This window comes from Chelonoidis abingdonii, chromosome 19, assembly GCF_003597395.2.
Source record: "Chelonoidis abingdonii isolate Lonesome George chromosome 19, CheloAbing_2.0, whole genome shotgun sequence".
NCBI classification, from domain to species: domain Eukaryota; kingdom Metazoa; phylum Chordata; order Testudines; family Testudinidae; genus Chelonoidis; species Chelonoidis abingdonii.
Window position 1 is genome coordinate 37,459,905 of NC_133787.1, and position 24,756 is coordinate 37,484,660.

Sequence of the window (24,756 nt, forward strand, 5' to 3'; positions counted from 1 at the left end):
CAGGGATTTGGTTTACACAAGCCTCTGTCACATGTAGTACCTTCACCAGAGAGAGTCTGTGTGGAAACTTTTGGGGATGATGTGCTGTGTGTTTTTATTCAAGAGCCGCACCCAGGGCCGGTGCAACCATTTAGGCGAACTAGGCGGTTGCCTAGGGTGCCAAGATTTGGGGGCGCCAAAAAGTGGCGCCCCCCAAAATTTTTTTAAATGGTTGCAGCCGCTGCTGCTGGAGGGGCTGAGCTGCCGGCAGCAGCAGCTGCCTGCCGCCGGCAGCCCAAGGTGTCCCCCGGGTCAGGGCGCCACCGGTCAGTGCGCCCCTGAGGTCAGTGCGCCGCCGCCGAGCCGTCCAGCCCAGGGCCGCCACCCGGGTCAGCGTAGCCGCCGCCGCAGCCTCGCAGCCCAGTGGCACCTCCCCTCCTGTGCGTCAGCGAGCCGCCGCCGCAGCTCCGGTCGCTCGGGCACCCCTCCACCGGGGTCAGTCGAATCGCCGCCGCATGCCCGGCAGCGCAGGGCGCCCCCTCTTGGGTCAGCGAGCCGCCGCCGCAGCCCCGCAGCCCAGGGCGCCGCCCCCAATCGGGGTTCGGAGCCGCGGCCCAGCCGGCAGCCCAGGGCGCCACCCCCGTAGGGCAGCTTCCACCGGAGCCACGAGACCCACACACGGGGCGGCGAAATGTCCCGGCGCCTAGGGCGCCAGAAACCCTAGCACCGGTCCTGGGCGCACCTTGCAATTGGAATGCAAAGTGGAGGTGTTTGGGGTGGTCCTCCAGAAGCTCAGTCCTCACTTTTGGACCAGGACATTATGGAGCACTGGTTCAGTACTGACACAGACAGAAAAGCGCCAAATGAACCACCACTGCCACTTATATCAGACAATGGCACCTCAGCGTTTCCCCACCCAGGCAGATACCAGAGCTCACCAATGCCCTGACCATAAGCTAGATCTAGAATTTTTATTTGTTGTGAATTTAGCAGCTAATCTTGAGGCTTATATTTTAGCTTTTTTTAATTTAGATTTCACAGTCGCAGGAAATTATGGGGCAGTCAGACAATATTTAGTTGCAGTAGATATTGCGATTCAAACAGTTAAAGCCTTATAATGATTAAAACACTACTTGTCAACATCACATGTCAAAATAGACAAAGTAAATATTGAGTCTGATTTAAGGATAAGTTCTCAAGTAGCATTTTTCTTAATTTTCCTGTCACTATCTATTAGTATAGATGGAAATGTTTTTTCTAAGTTTGTGTGTGTACAGCAAAATCACTGTTTAGCAACATTTACTGAGAAAGAACTAATCCTTCCAAGCCTAGTGGTAGGCACGTATGAAATCCCAAAGGGATCCATCCAAATAGGGGGTGATTATACATTTTGCATGTTTTTGAACTCTGAATTTCTCCAGTGGGCTGAACTGGATTCATGCTGAGTTCTAGTTTTCCAGCAGGTGGCTGGGCACGGCCTGGAGACAGCTTCCTTTCTAAAGCCTGGCACCAGCAAAGAAGAAAGCCTGCTCATTGTGCCCTGCAGTTTCTGGAGCAAGACCTCAGCTGGCAGGGCCCTGCTGAATTAGGCTGTGTGTGGAGTTAAAAATGGCAATATTGCCAATGTTGAGCTCAGAGACAGACAGGAGCCCAGCATCTGCTGAGCTCTGCACTCTGAGCTCCTCTGGCGCAATCCCTTTGGAAGGGAAAGCAGAACGTTGGTGATCTTTGCACACATTCTGTCTGTGTCATCTTTACTCAGTTGATTGCATTGTTTTTGCCTCCTTGCACCCTAAGGTCAAACTAGCTGATGAAGTCAAACTGTCCCCTGTCTGTTTCATGCATCATCACTAACAGTCACCAAGATCAGACTCATTCTTTGGTGTCTTGCTTGCTCTCTGGAGAATGTTATAGGAGGCAGAGTGTAAAGTGCTGCACTAGTCAAAGCAAGTGTTTTAATCTTTCTTCCAAAGGCCAAGAACGTTTGTTTTCTTCTACAGCACTTTTAAAAAGGAGTTTATATATTTGAGAAACTGTATGGGAACTGGCCATATGCATATTATCAGAACTACTGCCACTGCAGCACCTTAAATTGGAGAGAGTTCAGAGAAGAGAGATAAGAATGCCCTGAGGATTGGAGTACATACCTTATACTGATAGATCCAAGGTGCTCAATCTATTTAGTTTAAACAAAGAGAAGGTTAATGGGTGCCTTGATCACAATCTATAAGCACCTACACAGGATACAAAATTGTGATAATGGGCTCTTCCATACAGCAGACAACAGTGGGTGGAAGTTGAAGCTATACAAAGTCAGACTGGAAATAACCGCAAGTTTGTTCCAATGGTTAATTACCCTCACTGTTTACCAAGGGTTATGGTGGATTCTTCATTATCAAGAATTTTAAAATCAAGACTGGATTTTCTTTTTTTTTAAACAATCTATGTACTAGTCCAAACAGGAATTAGCTCAGGGAAGTCCTATGCCTGTCACACCAGACAATAGTGGTCCTTTCTTGCCTTTTAATTTATGAATCTGTGGAAAATAGTCTTTAAGGAACTGGCCACAGTGATGCCATCCATGCATCAGGCCTTTTTGGGGGGGGGCGGGGAAGGGGGCTATAGTGTGTATAGAAGACAAAGCCCCTGATATTGGGCTGGTCCTGATAATAATCAGAACATCTGGTCTCCCTATATCAGTGTCGTCTCCACTACTCTCACACTGCTACCTTAAATAACTCTTTAGGAACTAGTCATATCAATTCCATCAGCTGCTACAGCAGAGCCAATTTATATAAACTCGGCACTTATGAAAGAAACAGAACGTGTCAACAAGTGACAGGTCATTACTGCTTCCTGCAGTTACGCACTGTGCTGATATGATTACACAGTACCCTGTCATTACAGAATGACTGCTGATGTAGGTGCATAGAATCAAATATTAGGGTTGGAAGGAACCTCAGGAGGTCATCCAGTCCAACCCCCTGCTCAAAGCAGGACCAATCCCCAACTAAATCATAATAATGGTACTTTCTAACCTGGACTCAAATAACTGACCACACACAAAAAAACCCTACATTGTTTTGGGTACACTTAGTACTTCTTTTTAAACTCTATTGTGTCGAATGTATCCGATTGCCATTCTTATTTTCCACGTATAGGAGTTTCTCAGAGCACTGCACTCAGTTCTGGGCACTTGCAGTGACATATAGATCTGGAAAACTTAGAGGGAATTCAGAGATCAGCAACAAAAATGATTGAAGGAGCTGGAGGGACTAATTGGGGTGTGGGGAAGAGTCAGTCTGTTGCTAGTGCTCCCTTTACCCTAGTGTCTAGGCACTAACATTTTTTAAGGGTACATCTATAGCTTGGCTGGGGCGGGGTAGGGTAATTGTTTACCATTAGTCAAAGGATGCATACATCAAGGACAAGGAGGGATTGCAGAAGGACAAGCAACTCCAAGCAATGGGATGAAATTAAGAAAAATGTAGGCTACTGAGAACACTGTATGAACAATTAGTCAGTAGAAAAGTCCCACAAGGAAAGGGGCGTTATGTCTAGGACTTGGGACTTTAAAAACATGGATTGATAACGACTTATAAAAAGGTACAGTAGATCGGACTGGTTGAAAACTCACTGTCAACTGTCTTTCAGTGGAGATTTGTGTTTGATGAAATACATCGTTTTGTGAAACTCCCACGAAGCACCGTGGTGGCATTTCCAATTGAAACTTTGGCTTTTCCACTACAAGTTTTCAGCTGACAACCTTTTGCTCAAAAGTCAAAGTTTTCCACAGAAACACCCGTTTTCTAACTAGTGACTGCAGGGGATAATTCTGCTCCAGCTGAGGTGACCCACGAGTTCTGATTCGGAGATGAAGGTGTTTTGGTCGGGTTACTACTCAAGACTGCTCATTAGCCAGTTGATTTTCTGTTTCTCAGCCCATCTGTTTCAGGAGTGGCAAGGACTGAGTGGCTCCTGGAGAGGCTGAGCGTGCCTATCTTTTCTGGGCAAGCTGAAGGCCCTTGCCATAGCCTGGAGTTCCTCAGTACTTCAAAGGACCAGGTTTTTAGGGCACATTTAATACCCACTATTTTCAACTAGACTAATTTCTTTGCTGTGAACAAGTGCCACAGCAAAACCCTGACAAAGGGGTTACAGTAGGGGCTGTCTACTGGGGAGAGGTTCCCATTAAAGTGTGGCTTTTGTAGCTCCAAACGGAGCTGATCTGTTTGCCATGTGAGGTCCCTCTTGCAGAAACAGGTTCAAGAACAGTGGACACCTGCAGGGCACTGGACAGCAGCAGGGCTGGTGCCTAGACCAAAAGAAAAGCTCTGTGTTTAGCTAGGTAACTAGTCGAGGTGAGGGTGTAGGGAGAGGGGGGCTCTGAATTAGGACGGCAGCGATCATTGCTACTGCTGCAGCTCTTCGAATGATGCCTCTTTCCCACTTGAATAACTGAGATACCTAATTAGTCTTTGTCTCTCATTCGCTTGCAGGACTTCCCACTCCAGGGCTAAAGCAGATGCGGCTGTGACAGCAGCGCAGAAAGCTCAGGAGGAAGCTCGGATTGCCAGGATCACTGCCAAAGAGTTTTCGCCTTCCTTCCAACACAGGGAAAACGGTCAGTCTGTGCTGCCAAACCGGCCGGTCTCCCAGGATGACTTCATTGTGCGTGTGTGCGCATGTGTCGAATGGTACAATGCATAGGGGCATTGTGGGGCTTTTCGGAGGCAGGGCAGCCTGGAGCTACAGGGGGGAAAGAGAAAGCTTGCCCCTGCCCCAATAAGCTTCAAGGGCCCCCAAACTAGTCAAAATATGTACAAACTTAGTCAGCATTAAGTAGTAGAAGTGACATTGACAAAATACTGACACAGTAGCCAAATTTTATTTTTTTAAACTCTCGTGTAAGGTTCATGGAAAAGCAAAGCCAAGCCCCCAAATAAAAGTAAAGCCAGGCAGGGTTGTATTAGGCCACAAAAGTTCCTGAAGCAGATCATTCCCTTCAAGTGTGTGTGCATGTGCACCAGGGAGTAGGAAGGGGACAGGGATAAGTGGGGGTAGTTGGGAAGATCTAAGTCTAAACTGCATTAATTAACATATGTGAATGGTATTATTCAAAAATTTTAGCAGACTGCACTCCCATTAGAAGGCTGCTACCACCAGTTTTTCTCAAGCTCTTCAATTGGAGGTTACTCATCCATTCTAATCACTTCAGTGTCTGATGTTGGTGACTCATTACGTTGGTGCTAGGCTCCCTGAGCCAGTGCCCCAATGTGGCATTAAGGGGTTGTGCCATCTTTAGGACAAGATGTTCCATCCACTTGTTGTAGTCGTAAAAGATCAATGGTTCTTTTCATAAACATTGGGATGGCTAATTGTTGTATGCTGGCCAAATTCAAATTTGGGTACATATGTTTTCCTAAGTGTTCCTATGTTCTCACATTGTTTCAGTTGGATGTGAGACTCATCTTCACTTCCCATCAGGTATTGTTGCTGCAAGCTGTAGAACAGCTTACCTGTGCCACCCAAGAGGTGGCTGCATTTCACTGGTACTTGACACAATTCTCATCTAGAGAGAGAAAGCTGAATTCATTCCTCGTGTGATTCCACTGACTCCGTAGAGTTACAATGAGAGTGTCTTTTGCCCACACTAGGTAAAATCTGTGACTCCTTCGGCATGCTTAAGCATGAGCTACACCATACAAATGTAAGGTATTATCCTTGTCATTATACTAGTAACAATCAACAGCCACAGTCCCTTTCTGCAGGGAAACCGCCCAGATGAGCCCTCCTTGAGATCACGTGTTTGGCGACCTTAGATGGCCCCAGAAAGCCCTGCCCATTGTTATTATGCATCAGTCTATTAGATGGACATTACATAAAACATTTCAAAGATTAGTGTATAGCGCAAATCCTTGCATGGCAGGAAGATGGACTAGAGATGACCCCAGAGGACTTTTCCAGCTGAGGATGGAAATACATTCACAGGCGTGATGCTTGCTGGTTGAAGGCAGGGTGACAATGGAAATGTTACATAACCCAAGGGTTATACAGACATACCCATTAAGGTGCCCAGATCTGAGATTTCTCCACTGCTTTGGGGCTAAGCATTAGCTTAATGCACTCCTTATGGAAAATTCTATAGAAATTAAGGCCTCTAGAGTAATTTCTATAGAACCCCAATTGAATTTAAAGGGGCACCATCAACTTAAATCACAGTGCTGCCTGAAAATGTTCCCACCTGCTCTTTTTACTGCTAACCTCTCAAATAACTGTAACCAAAATAAATTAGAGAGAGAAAATATTTTCTGTATTTTTAATGTGGTCATGCTGTGCATTTGTACATAGGCTGTTTCTTTAGTCACTCTGTCAGTTCTCCCTGTTATTTCACACAGTAACAAGGGAGACAGAGACATTTTTAAAAGCAGGCAAATGGGGTTGTAAGCCCACAAAAGTTGTCAGGGGTCTCGGATAGTGATTTTTACTACTTTTTAAAATAGATACATTTCAGGTTGGCTGTGTCCCTTTTATGGAGATAATAACCATAGCTAACCCATGTAGAATCTTAGAATATCAGGGCTGGAAGGGACCTCAGGAGGTCATCTAGTCCAACCCCCTGCTCAAAGCAAGACCAATCCCCAGGCAGATTTTTGTCCCAGATCCCTAAATGGCCCCTTTAAGGACTGAACTCACAACCCTGAGTTTAGCAGGCCAATGCTCAAACCACTGAGCTATCCCTTCCACCCCCCCCAAAGCAGCTCCAGAGTCTCTTTTCCCCCCATGGCCTGGGGTGACCCTGCAGCATCCCTGCCTCAGTTTCCCCACAATGACTTGGGTGTCCAACTAAGACATTAACAAAAATCCACCCCTTCCAGGGTATCCAATTCCAAAAACAAAACACAAACTCTTTGCCCCAGTCTCCAGCAAGGCCTAGCTCCTCTTCCACAGAGGCAGGACCGGCGCTAGGGGTTTGAGCGCCCTAGGCGCACGGCAATTTCGCCACTCCTCGCGGTGGTCCATGGCTCCGGTGGAGTTGCCGCAGGCGTGCCTGCGGGAGGTCCCCCGGAGCCGCGCGAGCAGCCGACCGTCCGCAGGAATGCCTCCGGCAGCTCCACCAGAGCCCGCGGACCAGCGGACCCTCCGCAGACACGACTGCGGCAGGTCCACTGCGGAGCTGCCTGCCGCCCCCTCCGGCAAAACGCTGCCCACCAATTATCCTGGCACCCTAGGCGATTGCCTAGGCTGCCTAAATGCAAGCGCCGGCCCTGCACAGAGGGCTGTCTTTCCTTCTCTAATCCAAGCACTCCTCTGAGAACACTTTGGACTCAGTTTACATCCTGTCCTTTTCATCCTCCCCTCAGCCCCTTGGGGTTTTCTCTCTTACAAGCAACCCTTCCCAGGTTTTCCTGCCTGGAGTCCTCCACACACCTCTCTCTGCCTAGCTTGTGCCTGCCTCTGACCCTCTCACCTCCTCTCTTTAGCCAGCTTGCCACTGCTGGGCTTCCTCTTAAGACCCACCCTGCCAAGGTGTAGTGGGGCAGGGCTAACTGAACAGGGCTGACTGACGTTAAAGGGGTGGGCCATCTGTTAGACAGGGATACAGTTCTCTACTAAATTCGAATGGAGCATTTAAAAGCGCTATCGTCATTTTCAGAGTTCCCCATAAGGCAGTGGTTCTCAAACTGGGGCGGTCGCTTGCGTAGGGTAAGCCTCCTGGCGGGCCGGGACGATTTGTTTACCTGCTGGGTCCACAGGTTCGGCCGATCGCAGCTCCCACTGGCCGCAATTCGCTGCTCTAGGCCAATGGGGGCTGCGGGAAGCAGCGCAGGACAAGGGATTTGCTGGCTGTCGCTTCCTACTCTGGGGGAGGAGAGGGAATCCATGGTTGTAGAGCTGCAGACTGTTTCCAGAATGGCCCAGTTCTGAGAATCTAACCCTAGAGGTGTAAGAATTTTTTCCCCTCCAAGTGTTGACTGGCTGCTCTGAGACTCTACTCCTGGTCTCCTCGCTGTCACTGCTTTTCAAGTTCAAAGGCTTTCTTTTCCTGCTGTCAAGAAACCACCCCTCCTCTTGTTCCCNCCCCCACCCCCACGGTTTATCTGTCAGATTTACTGAGCAGTGTGTTTGGCTCAGGCACATTTGTAGTTTGTAGGATGGGACTGGCATTCAGCATCTGCTCCGCACTTAAGTACAGCAGGCATTGTATCATTCACTCCCCTCTGTAGTTCCTTTGTTCCTACTGCATGTGTGTGCATCTGTCTGTCTGTGCCCTGAAACATTCCTGATCATTTTCCTCTCTGTCTTTTCAGGAACCTCCCCCACTACTCTAGGTTTACAAACTGTCAAGCCAGCATCCTTGACATCTGTACCCTTCTCCCTGTATCCATCCTGTACATTCCATGCACTTCCAAACGGCGAGGAGCATGAAATAACCCTCTGGACCTTAATTATGGATGCCAAGCCGCATGTCTGTAATGAGCTCATATGAAGGTCCCTGAATGTGGGAGGTGGGGTTTGAAATGTGGATCTAGATCTGAACTGTCCCAAAAATCAGAATGTGTTTAGTTTTAGTCCATTAGTAAGATGGGTTCTGGATCTTGTGTCCCTTTCTATCCATCAGAGGAGTGAGGTTCTGGATCATCCTTCCAACAGGAGGAGTGGGGGCAAACCACCAAACTAGTTTTAAGATGGAGCTTGACACATTCATGAGTGGGATTAAATAAGAGGGTTGCCTGGGATAGCAGGGCCTTGACTGGAGGACCTAAGAAGTCCCTTCCAGTCCTACATGCTGGGGTTATGGGACAGACCCACCCTGACACACACGCACTCATTCCTGCACCCTGAATATTTACCGTGGTGTATTTCCCTTTGCTAGCCAGAGAGGAGCTCACATTGTGGGCAGAACCACTTATAACATAAAGATAAATGTCTGTTTTGCGAACAAATGCAGATCTGACTGAAATATCCCTCCAGGTTATCACTTCTTTTCAGAGCTGCAATTCGAATATCAGAGACCTGAGCTTTTTAACAGGTCTTCCCACTCCCAGGTGCTTTTTCAACCCTGAGATATTCAGTATCTACATCTCCTATTGCCAAGAGACGGTTCCTTTTTAACATTGCCTCTTTAAAAAAAAGACTTTTTAGGTAATACATTTTTTTTATTAGTTTCTCGGCAGGGATCTGCTGTTTGATTTGTGCTGGGATTTGTGTGTCTGCTATTGGTGTTTGGGTGGATTGTGTGTGTATGTATGTTAGTTTCCACTTAGAACACATGAAAAAAAAACAAAAACCCCAACCAAGACGTGGCATGAAACCTGGAAGTGCCTGCTGAACAATTCTTGCATATAAAAGCCAGGAGTGTATACCTCAGTCCGGCTATTTGTCCTACCTGCAGCTCTGTAACCTCCAGGTGTTAACTTGTCAGCATTCACAGGTTGAGTGGAGTCAGACGTTGGATGGGAGGCCTCAAGAGAAAGCCAGGTGCTGCAGGAGCAGGAGGCGATGTTGATAGAGTTCCTTGGCCCTGTAATATTGGAAAAATAGTAAAATGGAAGGTCCCTTACAGGAGTGCTCATTAAAGAGCTCACTGCCCTTTTCAAAAGAGTAGGCAGGCAGTGCCCTGGCTTACTTCTAACTTACATCACATTCTACCTCCAGAAAAGTCCCCCTGCACTTCCAGAGGGAAGTGGCATTCTACTCCACTTCCTGTCCTCAGATGTTTGTGTAAAGTGTCGTGTAACAAAGCCACTGTGAAACAACTGCCACATTCCACCTCAGAGGTGGATGCATTCCAGTGGTGCAGTGATCCCTCTATTTACCAAGGGCTTTGGGATCCTTTAGGGTGAAAAGTTCTACAGAAACAGGTGATATTATTTGTTATTGTCTGAACTGAACTTTTAAAATACAAAACAAAATATATCTGTAAAAGGCTTTCCTCCCCTTTCTACAGCTAGCCTGATTTCCTCTTCCTACATTTCCCCTCTTCTTTCCCTTAAAAGTCCAAAATCACTGTCACTTAACCCAACACTAGAGCCCTGCCTTGCTTTTTTCAGGCACCCATAGGAATGTGAGGTCACAGCGTCGTGGTGTGATGTAGGAACAGCTGTGGGGGCAGAATGAAGCAGCTGGCTTGGGGGAGAGGGGAAATTGCAGCAAAGGTCCCTAGCAGGTGAGTGGATGGGAGACTGGCAGGCTGCAGTTGTCTCATGGGGGTGCTATATAAGGCTGGGGAGGAGAGCTGGCATGGAATAAGACCATTTCTGTGGGAAAGCAGATTGTGGCAATTGTTAGCTGGGTAGGTTGGGTTTAGCGAGGGGGTCAGGAATTTGTGTTGTGGCAGCATCAAATGAACCAGTCAGGACCTTGAAGTGAAGGGTTCTGCACAGGCACATCGGGGCAGGGCCCTCATTCTCCTAAGAGCTTACAGTCAACCGTGGGACGAGATATGACAAGTGACCGTGACAAACAAGAGAAGGGATGGAGGAAAGGGAGATAAGGGTGATGATGAAAATGTCATACAGGTCCATCAGTAGCTGCAGACGCCACAGGAGCAGTGGCTCTGGGAAGTGATTTGAAGGACAGAGCAGCTGGGGGAGGATAGTCAACATTTCAGCGGTGGTGGGAAAGAAGGTGCCAAGAGGCTTGTGGGTGAAGCAGATGAGGGGGTCAGGGAGGCTGGGCAGGGGCAACTCAATGACCCACAAGAGCAGATAAACAGAGAGGGGTCCAGGATGAGGGCAAGAAACCTCAGCTAGATATGGTGGGAAGAGGAGGAGCCAGTGGAGGGATTCAGGGCATGGGGGAGACAGTGACATGCTGGGAGATGATCTCAACAGCTGGGTTTTGAATGAACTGGAGGAGGCTATTGGGGTGCCAGAGCCAAGGACGAGGCACTAGCCAATACAGGGGATGATCTGGGCATGGATGAAGGGTTTGGTTTAGGTTTAGGTGACAAAGAGGACATAACTGGGGCTGGGGAAGCCCTAGAATTTGGGATTAAGATGCACCTGGGGGGGGCAAGTTCCCCCCCTTGACAGCCACCCAAGGTTAGCCTCTCACCAGATCTATTGATGTAAAGAGACATGGAAGTGAAGGGGATATTCCCGGGCTGTGAAACCTCCAGAGACAAGGCTGTGAAATAGCACCAACTGCTCACTTCTGCCTCCAGGCATTGGCGTGGGAACCAGGTCCCTCGCTCGCCCCTCCCTCTCCCTGAAAGCCCAGCTGCTGCGCACTGCATTGCAGGTGCGGCAGGACACCTGGACACCTCTCAGGAGTGTGAAGTCCCAGCATGTGACTTGATCTAACGCAACTTAACTGCAGTGTCCTCCAGTCAGACACAGGCGCTTGACAGACGGGCACGCAGTCTGCTACAGCTGCCTAGAACATCCTGTGGCACTTCCTTGAGACAGGAGGCCACAGGTTCCTGTCTAGTTAAAGCTCTGTGAAGTATCACAGAATGTTAAACAAATACATCCCTGCAGCCTGCACAGGAGGGGTGCCCTGTCTCCACCCAACAGCATGCACCCCCACCCGTCTGTTTGGTGGCCTCTTCCATCGCCCCATGGCTCTCTCTGCTGTTACTGGAAGTAGTGCTAAGACCCAAACTACACAGGGCTTTATTATACCTCCATGATCTAGGCCAGCTATGGCTGAGCTAGTGAACTAGAGGTGAAATGCCCTTTATTATTCTTGTAGGCCAGCATTCAGTCCCCACGGTGGAATTCCTTTCAGTGTAGCTAGCATCCATTAGGAACTGCAGAGGACATCATTTTATTAAAGAGTGAGAGCAGTGCTGGTCAAAGGTGCCAGGCAGATAGCCTTGTATGTATGTATGTCTCATCACAATGGTACCTATACACCTCCTAGATTTATCCTCTCAGCCCCCTTCCATTGAAATCAGGAGCCTAAATACTTTGGAGGATCTGGGCCTAAGTGACTTGCCCAAGGTCACATAGGAAGTATGTGGCAGAGCCAGGAAATGAACCTGGGGATTCCAAGTCTGTCTGATCCCACTGTATTCCTAGAACAAGTACAGCCCAGGCAATGGCAGTACAAGGTTATGCCACACTGTCCCCTTGCCAACTTCCCTTCATCAAGGCCTGGCCTCTCCAGGACCCATAACCGCTCTGCTGAAACTGCAACAACCAAAAAGGGTTCAGCATCACCTCACAGGAGGTGGCCATAGCACATTTCAGTGCTTTGCTCATTGGCTTTCGATATCAATGCCAGCCAAGGATGCTTCAAATCCACTAGCATGTTGAAATCCAGACATGAATGTTGTGTGTTCTCTTCTGCAATTTCACAGTGGTTCTTCCAGGAATACCACATGCTCCACTGCTAATTTTAGCTTATAATAATTGTTGAACATTCTTGGATACTGCAAGCAGGCAAAATTGTACTGCGCTGCTGTTAAGTTTCTTTTAAAGGCAACACTTGTATTTCAGAGAAGAACTGAATGCCTTTACCCCGGCTGGTGGGTTAATATTGACACAAAGTACATCCGTCTGGCATGCTGGATATTACATAAGGGCTAAAGATGAGACTATCATACTGAGAAATGAGACCCGTCTTAAACCACTCATCAAGGTACTGAGAAAGAGCAGTGGCTTAACTGAGCTAATAAAAGGGCAGCAGAATTATATTCAATACAGTAAAATGTATATTAATGACGTCTCCTAAGATGGGAGGTTACTTAATAAGCATCTCTTGCATAGTTTTTCCATGGGTGGACAATCCTTTAAGGCCACCACTCAAAGCCTTTCTCACAGGAATAATTCCAGTGGAGTCAATAGGACTACCCACAGAGTAAATACGTGCAGGGCCAGGTTCCAGATTTGTAGGTGCCATAGCACATTTGGGTTTTCTCATGTTCATAGCTGAGTATGAAGCAGACAGTGAAGGTTTGGGTTGAAGCTAATGCAGAAGAGTGGATATGCAGATTTAAATAACCCATGCTGTTGGCAATGCTTTGCTCTAGCAAGAGATCTGCTGGGGTAATAGGGTTTTGCTCCATTGAAATAGTTTGGAAGAAGTCAGCAGGAAGAGATTGCTGAGTCAATATGCTGTGTAACAGAGTAACACGGGGCATAAAGACCTCTCTGGCTCCAGCTGTATTGCATACATCATCTAGTAAAGCATTGCAGCTCTAGGGGCACGTAACAAGGTCCACACCTGCCTCTCGCAAGCACCCCCTTCTCTGGCCGATAGTGCCTGCAATCATAGTTCTTTCGAGTAAGAACTGAGCCTCTGGCTGAGCTGCATTCACTGTCCCCCGTTCCGGGGTACAGTCTCGGGTTTCTTCCCCAGCCCTGGTATGGGGCCATAGCTCTAAGATTTCCTCCCAGAGGCCCTGCCTCGTTCAGTAATCCAGTCGGGGCCCATCTTGGTACCCACAGCTGGTGTCCTTTCAGCAGCCCTCCCTGGGCTCAGTCTGCAACCAGAGCAGCTGGGCCCACCTCAGTGCCCTCAGCTGATCAGGCCAGGTTCTGGGCTGAGTCCCCCAAGCTCAGCCTGCCCGCACTGACCTGTCCACGGGCCTGCTGCTCATTCAGCCAGCCAACAATGCACCTGGTCCTCCCTCTTCAAGCTCCAGGCAGGAGCTACACTGTCTCTTTGCCTGCTTGACTTTTATATGGCCTTCCGGCCCCTGATTGGTCACTCCAGTAGCCCCTCTGATTGGTTGCTTCTCTGCAGACACTCTAGTCTGCCTGGAGGACTTCTCTGCTACTCTGTTCTGGGACTGGGTGGCGGAGGACTGTGAGGGCTCCAGCAGAGGGCTTCCACACCTAGTCGACCCCGTCACAGGGTGAAAATCACAATTTACCCCAATGCAGCAGGCATGGATTTCCCAGATGGACCTCCAACTTTACAAGGAAGTTTCAAGGCTACCTAAACCTCCCACAAGAGGCGGCAATAACCAGGCAACTTGGATGTGCAATATGGAGAACATTGTTTAGACAGATAACCCCAACCTAAACAAATTAATCTGGACACTTTGCGGGGGCGGGGGGAGGTGGAGGAGGGGAGTGGGCCTAGTGGCTTGGCAGACTAAGGTGGGTACAAGCTCAAGGTCTAAGAAGGCCCAAGATTACATCTTTCTGCCACACTGATTGCCTGTCCTTGAAAGATCAAAGAAGCAGTATGGCTCTCAAAGGAAACTTACTTTGGACAAATATTTAAAAAGTGCTTAGCACTCAGCGGCTCTCCTTGAGAACAATGGGGAATTCCCATTCCCAACTCTCCCCCACTTCAGAACATTGAGGAATTCCTGCCTCCTCCTTGCCCCCCTTTGAGAACATTGGGGAATTCCCACCCTTGACTCTCCTGGAGAACACTGGAGAAGTCCCATCCCCCACTCCTCCACTGAGCACCAAGGGAGCTGCTGGATTCTGGGTTCTTCTGAAAATCTTGCCCCTTGTTTTAAGCTTTCACTAGAAAAGGATGTTCAAGAAGCACCTGCTGCGGGAGGGGGCTTTAGAGTTTAGTCAGGAAGAACAAAGAGGTTAGGGTAAAAGCTCACTCCACACACCCAGACTGACCTCTGTCGCTGAAGTGGAGGAATCCAATTTCTATGCTGTAGATGCACCCATGGTAAGTTCAGTTTGGTAAGGGAGATGCCCAGGCTGACTATTCTCAGGAGCTGCACCCTTTGGAGGTCAACAAGGGGAGATTCAACTAAATTAAAAAGTAGCAAATGCAAAACCAATAAAAGGAAATACTTTTTCACTTAACACATTACTAGTCTGTGGAACTAACCGCCACAGCAAATTGTCAAGGCCAAGAACTTAGCATGATTCGAAAAGGGCTGGATATTTATACAGACAACGAGAATATCCAGAGTTGGAATAATTAATAAGCAAACATTCTAGGAGGAACAGTAAATCTCCTGCTTCAGGGCTTAAGCCAATGTCTAACTATGAGAGACTAAGGCCTTGGCTACACTGGCGCTTTACAGCACTGCAATTTATCGCTCAGGGGGCTGAAAAAACACACCCCTGAGCGCAGCAAGTTACAGCGCTGCAAAGCGCCAGTGTAAACAGTGCCCCAGTGTTGCGAGCGTGGCTCCCAGCACTGTAAGCTAATCCCCACGGGGAGGTGAAGTACCTGCAGTGCTGGGAGAGCTCTCTCCCAGCGCTGGCGCCGCGACCACGCTCGCACTTCAAAGCGCTGCTGCGGGAGCGCTCCCGCGGCAGCGCTGTACAGCTGCAAGTGTAGCCATACCCTAGGATGAGACCTACCTGCTACTGCAGGGTTCTTACACCTTCTTCGAAGCATCTGGTGATGGCGCATCTCAGCAACAAGATCCTGGATTAGATGGACCTTCGATCTCATCCAGTCTGACAATTCCTAACAGCAGTCTGAAGGGACTTCTATGTGAGATGTACATCCTCACTCTCAGTGCATACGGAGTCAACCCAGAGCTCCCTGCTCAGTTTGAACTCAAGCAAATTCTCACTGAATTCTCCTGAGACAGAGTAAGAAGGAAGGATATCAAAGAGAGGTTAATCCCTTGGACTGAGACTCAGGAGGCCTGTGTCCAATTCCTATTTCTGGCACGGCCTTCTTGTGTGGTCACTTAAATCTGTTGGTGCCTCAGTTCCCCATATGTCAAACAGGAGTGATAATTTGAGCTGGCAACTTTCCGTGAAATAACTTTCACTGATCATGGAATTGTAGTTCACTTCTCTTATCCCCGTTCCCTTCGGAGAGCTGGGATCCCCAGCTTGACTATATCTCCCATAATGCATCACAGTCCCCCCCCCCTTCACTGGGGTAAGCTGTGCATCAGAGTCCCTGCTCATCGTGCATTATGGGAGATCCCAGCCCCTAGAGGAGAACGGGGACAAGAGGAGCAAACTGCAACCCTTTTAAGGCTCTACAGCTCCCATTTTCAGCTGAAATACTTCAGTTTTCAGCCAACATTTTTCAACAAAAAACAATTTTCTGTGGAAAGTGGACACTTTTCACAAAAGGTGTCACTGAATCGAAAACCCAAGTTTCCACTGAAAACCGATTTCAACAGAAAATTTTCATCCAGCCCCTGTAATGATCTTTCCTTTGTCTTGTCTATTTAGATTGCAAGTTCTTTGAGGTAGGGACTGTCTCTGACTTTGTGTCCATACAGAGCCTAGCACAATCAAGCCCTAGTTGCAGTTGAGGCCTCTATGTGCTATTGCAATAATAAATAAATAATACATAATAATAATAATCTCTAAGCAACATCATCAAGATTTGGATCTGGGTACGTTGTGGATCCAGGTCTGTGTTAAAAGGGGAACCATGGGCTCACGACTGCTTTGAGTTGAGCTAGAGACCATTTGATTCTTCTGCCACGTCTAAGCTCTGAAATTAGAGTGCCTTCCTTTTGTTCGGGTGAACTCACACTGCACTTTTTTTTTTTTTTTTTTTTTAACTTTTTATTAGAACAAGGTTACAATAAAATGTTAACATACTACATCACTTATCCAGGCTCAGGTTAATATTCCCAAAAACCTGGCTAAAGATTCTGCTCTGGAAGTGACCTCTGCTTGGAGACATCTTTTAGGGAAACAATTTGGATCTGGGGCAGGGGTCGGCAATCCTTCAGAAGCAGTGGATCGAGTCTTCGTTTATTCACTCTAATTTAAGGTTTCACGTGCCAGTAATACATTTTAATGTTCTTACAAGGTCTCTTTCTATATGTCTATAATATATAACTAAACTATTGTCGTATATAAAGTAAATAAGGTTTTAAAAATGTTTAAGAAGCTTCATTTAAATTAAAATGCAGAGCCCCCCAGACCAGTGGCCAGGACCTGGGCAGTGTGAGTGCCCCTGAAAATCAGCTCGCATGCTACTGTCGGCACATGTGCCATAGGTTGCCTACCTCGGATCTGGGGGATGGCTTGAGTCTGGTTCCATACTGCTTCAGAAACAGCAAACAGACTTCTGCTATTTCCTGACCATAATTTCTTTCCCGGACTTGCCTTCTTGAGCCAGAGTATCTCTCGTGTGCTTGAGAAGGAATAAGAGGACATAAAGCAAATTATCCAGCAGGATCAGGCAGAGATTAAAGCAGGCATTTCATAGTGTTTATTTTTAAACCAAGGCAAGAAAATTGAGTTCTTCCTTTTTTTGAGACTCATTTCTCATCTAGCCATAGCAACTGCAATTAGGTGTATTTAAGGGGTGTCAGGAAGTTAATATATATATCAAATCTTTCATGTAACTTAGCATGACTTTAGCTGGGAACAAATATGCTTTTGTTGTGTTAAACAAGCATTAAGAACTTTTGGTTTTCACTGCCTCCTTGGACTCATAGGTGTTTGTTAAGGGATTAACAAAATGCTGCTTTCATAGCCGGGTAATCAGCCTGACATGTGAAATTTATCTTGCTGTCCCAATACCCTTGACTAGGTCCTGTTGGAAAATCCAGTCACCAGCATAGCCCAAGCACGGCAAAGCCACATTTTCCCTCTTGCCATCCTGTGTGATGATGCTGGTTTCTCTGAGAAGCCCACTGGGAGAGCAAGCAGTGTGCAAATGTGTCTGTAAACAATGGAGGCAGCAAAGTTAAATTGGTAGAGCAGGAGATGGAAAGGCAGGTCACCTGGGTTCTAGTCTTAATTCTGCCATTGATTCAGCATGACCTTGGCCAAGCCACTCTGTGTCTCCGTTCCCCCTACTGCAGAACTGGTATTATAAAAACTGGGCATTTCAGAGGAGTTATGAGGCTGAATTAACTAATTTGTGAGGGGCTTTGAGATCCTTAGGTATAAGTACAAAATATTATTTTTAACATAACTGGCCAGAGTACTGGTTCAGCTGAACAACTTAAATCAAAGACACCACATCCTTCCACCAGCAAAATAGTAGGGCTTGAAAATTTGGAGTGGGGAGGGAATCTGAATGCTGATAGGCTGATGATGGTGTGTGTAGGATGTGGATGCCATGCAGAAATGCGCTTTTCAGGGTATGCTGTGTGGGGTGGCATAGGGGTGCATTCTGCTTACTTCCTCATAAGCTAGATTCAGCGATAATGGAGACTCAGAGGGATTCTCATGGACCATGAACAGGCATTTCCTCCTAGTGAGTCTCATGTCTCCTAGGCACTCAGGGCCACCGTGGTGTGTTGCTTTGAAAGCACAGCATGTTAGTCATGAACTACTGCCCTGCCTATAAGTCTGCAACAACTGCCCAGCCCTTGAAAAAACTAGGGCCAGTTCCGGGGACCCAGTTCTTGATAAGAGTCTTGGCTCAGTCAGGAGCTCAACATTCAGTTCCAGAAGCCTGCAACTTTAGATTATCTTGAGAGTAAAGTTCAGCTCTGAATCCTGACCTTAATGCTCTCAAAGTGCAGGGATGTTTGGATCCATCATAGAGACAGGGGGAAATAGTTAAATTCAGATCCGGCTCTGAACTTTCCCGAAGTTCCTTGCTGTTTGGATCTGGGGTTTTGATTCAAGCTCATCTCTAGTCCTGCCAGTTCCAGACAAAAAATGACCTATGTATTGTCAAACCAATTCAGACGGGTAGCCCACTAGTGTAGTGGATTTCAGTCCCACCGCTGGATGTGCAGTAGCAGGGAAGAGAAAGGGGTGTTCATGTACATCCTGTGGATGAGATGCTCAGAGACACAGGCAGAGAATGACCATGTGGCTAGTGCACAGGACTAGGATCGGGGATCCAGCCACAGCGTTGCGTCTGACGAAGTGGGTATTCACCCACGAAAGCTTGTGCTCCAATACTTCTGTTAGTCTATAAGGTGCCACAGGACTCTTTGTAGCTTTGCCCTGGGGGCCTCTCTCTGCCATTTATGAAATGGGGGAGGAGGGGTATTACTTTCCTTTCCCACAGGGGACCATGAGGCTTAATTCATTCATGTAGATCAGGTGCCTTCAGGGCCTCAAAGGAAAGATAACAAGGACAAAGCATCAGTGCTGTTAGAGTGCCAGTCCGCCCATCACCGGTGAGTTGCCAGGCCGAAGAAGGTATTTTGACATGCCTAGCCGATCACCCCAGTGCCCCAGCCAGCACTCCCTTGCCCCACACCAGGCTAGGACATGAGCCACTGCAGAACATGAGTGGTGCCTGTTGGGCCTGTCTGCATACTCCCTGCCCTGCCAGGCTCCAGCTCGTCGTAATGTGCAGCACTTCAGATGCTGCGAGGAGTGTCAGGCACGGTCTGAAACCAGCCGAGTCTATTCTGTTGGTCTAGGAGCAGGGAAAAGTTGTTGTCATGGACCTGACCTCTGGTGTCGGATACTGTCAGTCCTGTTCTTTACCCTGAAAGGCCCTGTGATGCTCTCACAGGATAGCAGTAACCCTCTCTCTCTCTCTCCTCATTTAAAAGGGCTCGAGTGCCAGAGGCCAAAGCGTCAGAACTCAAGCGACGACATTGAGGTCCTCTCCACAGGGACCCCGCTCCAGCAAGAAAGTCCAGAGCTGTACAGAAAAGGCACCACCCCTTCTGACCTCACTCCTGACGACAGCCCCCTGCAAAGCTTCCCTGCCAGCCCCTCCTCCACCCCGCCGCTAGGCCCAACCTGCAGGACCAAGAGTGCCCATTTCTCCAGACAAGTCTCTGTGGACGAAGAGAGGGGTGGGGAGATCCAGATGTTGCTGGAGGGACGAGGTGGAGACTACTTGAGACCCAACAGCTGGAGTGAAGACAAAGCAGGCGGGACACGTGGCGTTAGAAGTGGGACCCTGCGCAGCAGTCATTTGGGGTCTGCCTCCATTCCTGAAGATTACAGAGGCCGGAGTGGAGGACACAAACATATGGCCTCCAACCACAAGCAAAGAGAGAGGTGGACAGATTCCCCAGCCACAGTTTCTTGGACTTCCCACCACCGATCCCACAACCACAGCTCAGGGAGTGCCAAGTTGCTTGAGCTGGATGAGGAGAAGCTGAGCAATTACGAGATGGAAATGAAACCCCTCATGAGGATGGATTCTTATATGCAAGAGATTCACACCCAAAAAAGACACTATAGTAAAGCAGGCCCCTGCAGGAGCCTGGCTGAGGACCACCGTGGGGAAGACCGGGGCTTTGGGGTTCAGAGACTGAGGTCTAAGTCCCAGAACAAAGAGAATTTCAGGCCAGCTTCCTCTGCTGAGCCCACAGTGCAGAAACTGGAAAATCTGAGGTTCGGGGACAAAGCAGAACCCCGGCTATTAAGGTGGGACTTAACCTTCTCCCCGCCACAGAAATCCTTACCTGTTGCACTAGAATCTGAAGAGGAAAATGGGGATGAGCTCAAATCCAGTACGGTAAGTAGACAAATTTGTGTTGTTGAACCTGACTTAGGAAGCAGATGCCAAGGTGAACTTGAGCTGGTTCAGAACCACTGTAGCGTTAGAAAGGTGTGGAAGAAAATTCACACCATGAGAAGAACTGCCCCCTCACCACCAACCACCTTTAGTACCTTGAATTCCCCCTGCCTCCCATTCTACACAAGGTATCAAGTGCATTGAAAGGTGGTTTTTGCAGCTTGATTTACTGGCAAAATGTTTCTGGGGAAATGGCAAAATTTCCACATTGGGCGGGAGAGGGTATAAACAGGGAAATGTGATTTGTTCCAAGGTAAAATTTTGTCACAGTGAAATCCCAGCAGGACTAAGATTTGATCAAATGCATGAAACGTTGCAAACCACCCTCCCTCCACCCAATAAAAACCCAGCACCCTCAGAAACGACAAAATAATTATCAGGTTCCTGCATGAAAATTCACGCAGCAAAAAAGACTAGGTCCATGCAGCTCTTGTTGATACATTTTATCAGTAGGCCTGTCAAACCCTTGTACTGGTCCACCAGTATGAAATAACCCAGTTGCAACATCTCTGTATTTGAATCCTTACCTCATGCCATTGCATCAATGTACAGTGATGTTATGTTGCTGCATCACAGTGTATCACCAAGTGTGATGCAATGTTCTTGTGCCATAATGTTGTTGCATTGCAAAGCCTGAAATAAATGTGATCCTTTAATTGTGCTATACGACAGTCATGGAAGAGGCCCAAGACAATTAGGACTGTTCCCTGAATTTCTGGATAAGGGATGATCCTGATTCTAGTTTAACTCTTGGGAGTGAGCTGCATAGCACTAAACACCCACAAATCCTATGGAAGTCACTAGGCGCACGTAGGTGCTTTGTCTGCCCCTAAATATCTGCAAGGAGCTGGGCCTAAACAACTGATCTGTTTGCACCAATGCACAGGGCTCTGTCACAAGAGCTAAAGGTTGAAATCCAGCCCTTGTTGTGGGCTAGGCCCTAGCAGGTGATGTTACTTATTCACACAAACCCAGTACATCAAATACTCCCCCAGAGTTAGGCAAGCTTCTGCAGTTCGCAGGAGTTGAACCCAACCTACATGCTGGAGATATAGTTACTATATAGATCACACACGCAGGGAACTGGTGCTCAAACCCTGGCTTCAGATCTCAACAAACATCAATACAAGACAGTTATTACTGACTAACTAGCAGTTACAGCCTGCATGTAAAGATGCACAGACAAGCCATTAGAATGCACATCATATTTCTAAGTGCTGTAACTGTGAAGCAGCATGTTCAGTTTTCTCACATTCATAACCAAGGGTGGAACAGATGGTGAAGGTTTGAGTTGAAGTTAATGAAATACAGAGTGATAGATGATATGTGGCTTTAAATAACCCATGTTGCTGGCGACTCTTTGTTCTAGAAAGTTTTCCTGCATTAACAGGGTTTGATTCCAGGGGCATTGACAGGAAGGGAGTCATCAGAAAGAGCTTGTTGAGTGAGTATATCTAGGACACAAAGCATCACCCATCCACAGCATAACAACAATACAATGTTGCACACATATAGCTTGTTGCACCTTCAAGGATCTCCAAACATTTCACCAGCATTAGGGAGTTTAGCCTCACTTTACCCAAAGGTAGCCGTGTGTGATTAGCTCCATTTTACAGTTGGGAAAACTGAGGCACAGAGCAGTTAAGCCCCCTTGTCCAAGATCACACAGTGAAGCAGTATCAGAACCAGGAAAAGGACATAGCACCTTTTAGCTCTGTGCCATCAGAGCCACAGAGTTAATGAATGGGAACCCCAAACCTGTGCAAAGCATTGCCGCTCTGGATTTCCCAGACAGGCTTTAAGTTCTTCAAAGCAGGTTTAAGTCCATCCAGCCTCCCCACAGCACAACTTAGGCTGCCAGTTTTAGACAAGCCTTCCTATTTCCAGGAGGCTGCCTCCAGCATGTGGACAGCCCGGATGCAGAGCCTCCTGGCGGAGAGGTTTTGCAAAACGCAAACCACAGCTCCTGCAAAAGTCTGAGCACTCCCACGCACCGGCCACCTTGCATGGCGGCCCTGCTTTCCTGCCATCCCCAACATTGCCATTTGTGAAGCTGTTTGCTGAAAAGGACATTTCTCATCTCAAAGACAGCAGGGCCACTTCCGAAAGCAGAAGAAAGGGATGCTGTTAACTGGGCAGATCTATTTTTTACCTACCTGGAACATCCTTGAGCATCACCCTTGCAAGACAGAGGGTTTTAAAAATAATCAACCATAAACCAGCTCCGCATGAGCCACTAATGAAACCAGAATACCAGCTCCTAGTTGCAGCAGCCTCTCTCCTCTGGATGATCAGTCCAAAGCCAGCCCAGCTCAGTAATGACCACAAGTAATGACCATCCAATAGCTATTGGGTGCCTATGTGAAGTGAACAGGGTGGGTTCAGGTCAGTTCCCAGCGAAGCCATTATCACAGCTAGCACTAATCCCACCCCTTGTTATTAGCATTATAGGTGCGCCCAAGGGGTTGAAGTGCTGTGGAGGCTGTGCCTTCCGTCTAGATGTGATCCTTCCGGGCCAGGGCTGAACAACAGTGCGTGTGAGGAGGGGAGAGGTGGGGGTTGGGAAACATGCGCTGCTTTGGCATGTGCTTTCTTTGGGTAGTCAGGAGATTTCAGTCTCCAGGGCTGTCAAGCCAGTACTCAACTCATATGAAAAATTTAAAATAAAAGTTTAAAAAAACCTTGATGTTTCTGCGTGTGTGCGGACCTGCACACTCAGAACAACCTCACGTCAACATGCAGTAGATTGCCACCATTTGGGCAGAGGAATATGGACATGGAAAAACTTTTTCACTAGGAGGGTGGTGAAGCACTGGAATGGGTTACCTAGGGAGGTGGTGGAATCTCCTTCCTTAGAGGTTTTTAAGGTCTGGCTTGACAAAGCCTTGGCTGGGATGATTTAGTTGGGGATTGGTCCTACTTTGAGCAGGGGGTTGGACTAGATGAGTCCCTTCCAACCCTGATATTCTATAATTCTATGGATGGGCGAGTACTGGCACCTGTATTGTCAGGTTGGGGGGACCATATGATGCAGAAATCTGTCCTGCATTTGGGTGGTCCATAGCTTTCTGTATCCTCTGGACCAGTCTTCGAAAAAGAGAACTAACCTTTGGGGAGGTATGGAGGAAGAGAGAGTCTTTAAAATGCCAGCTGCCCTTTTACTCATCAACACAAAATTCACCATATTTTTAGGAGGGGGAGAATAAATACATGACTTGAGTTGCAAAAGGGGTGAACATCTGCATCTCCCAGGCAAGCTAATGAGTGCTGTGGGAACCTTAGTCAGGCCAGAATTCAGACATGAACTGATACCAAAAAGTTTCATTTGACTATCATAATTTAGCAGGAGTGATCACATTTATTTAGACGAAGTGCTTACAAGGACAAATTCTGGTCTCACTGAAGTCTATGACAAACTGCCTGTTGATTTCAACAGGACCAATACGTGATCCTTTGACATTCTCCTTTCACAGATGTTCGTTAGTAAAGCCCTGTTCACTTTTGGGTACAACCCATGCTACCAAAAATCTGTGTTCACCTCTAACAAATTTGACCTCACTCTTAGACGTTGTCAGATGCTGGTTTGGTTTTCTCAGTTATTTGCTAAAATCTTGTCTTATTGCAAACTACTTAAGGACAACTACTGTGGTCAGGGCTGGCTCCAGCTTTTTTGCCACCCCAAGCAAAATAAATAAATAAAACAGCAGCCACAGAGAAAACGTGGAGGGTGGTCAAGGCGGCTCGCAGGGGGATGAAGGGCAGCGCCCGCCTGCTCCTTCCACCCGTGGGCAGCCAGGTGAGAATGGCTCCCCCCTCCAGCCTTGGGGTGCCTCTCCCAGGGACTGCAGGAGGTGATGGCTCAGCCACTGCCTTAAGGACAGCTCAGCCAGGCTGGGCTCAGAGCCGCGCGGGAGGCAGAGGCCGGTGCAGGTGGTGGGGAGTTGTGCGTCCTGGGGAGCCCAGCGGCACGGTGAGCAATGGGGATTGCTAGTTCTGGTCTGTGCCCCTGCAGGGCTGGGTTGGGACTGGCGGAGCATGGGGAGCCGGCTAGGGGCTCTGGAGCTGCAGACCGGGCTGCCAAAGCAAAAAAAAAAAAAAAAAAAAAAAAAAAAAAAAAAAAACATGGCAGGGCTGCCGGAATGTGTCAATGTGTCGCCCCAAGATTGGCCAGAATGCCGCCCTTTACAACATACCACCCCAGGCATGTGCTTTCTCGTTTGGTGCCTAGAGCCGGCCCTGACTGTGGTCCTCAGTGGAGCCAGATGCTCAGTGAAGGTTATGGGAGTTTTGTTTGATTAAAGACCACAGAAATGTCCCTGTTCAACTTCAGCTACCGGCAAGGCATTATAAAGAGAAAGAAATTCCAGTGGCAGCCAGGTTTTGGTTTTTTAAGAGGCACATTCTCTATTGAGATATCCTAAGCATGTTTCACTGTCACTGGGGAAAGTGAAAGGGAGCCAG

The 24,756-nt window shown here is 47.9% G+C and overlaps 1 protein-coding gene across 1 annotated transcript in view; it reads left to right on the forward strand.

Moving 5' to 3' along the window:
- JPH3 (junctophilin 3) overlaps positions 1–24,756 on the forward strand; it is a 142,132-nt gene that overhangs the window by 110,095 nt on the left and 7,281 nt on the right. The window contains exons 3-4 of the mRNA XM_032793756.2: positions 4,479–4,603; positions 19,316–20,235. Coding sequence (XP_032649647.1) covers positions 4,479–4,603; positions 19,316–20,235 — 1,045 coding nt within the window. The remainder of the gene's footprint in view (positions 1–4,478; positions 4,604–19,315; positions 20,236–24,756) is intronic.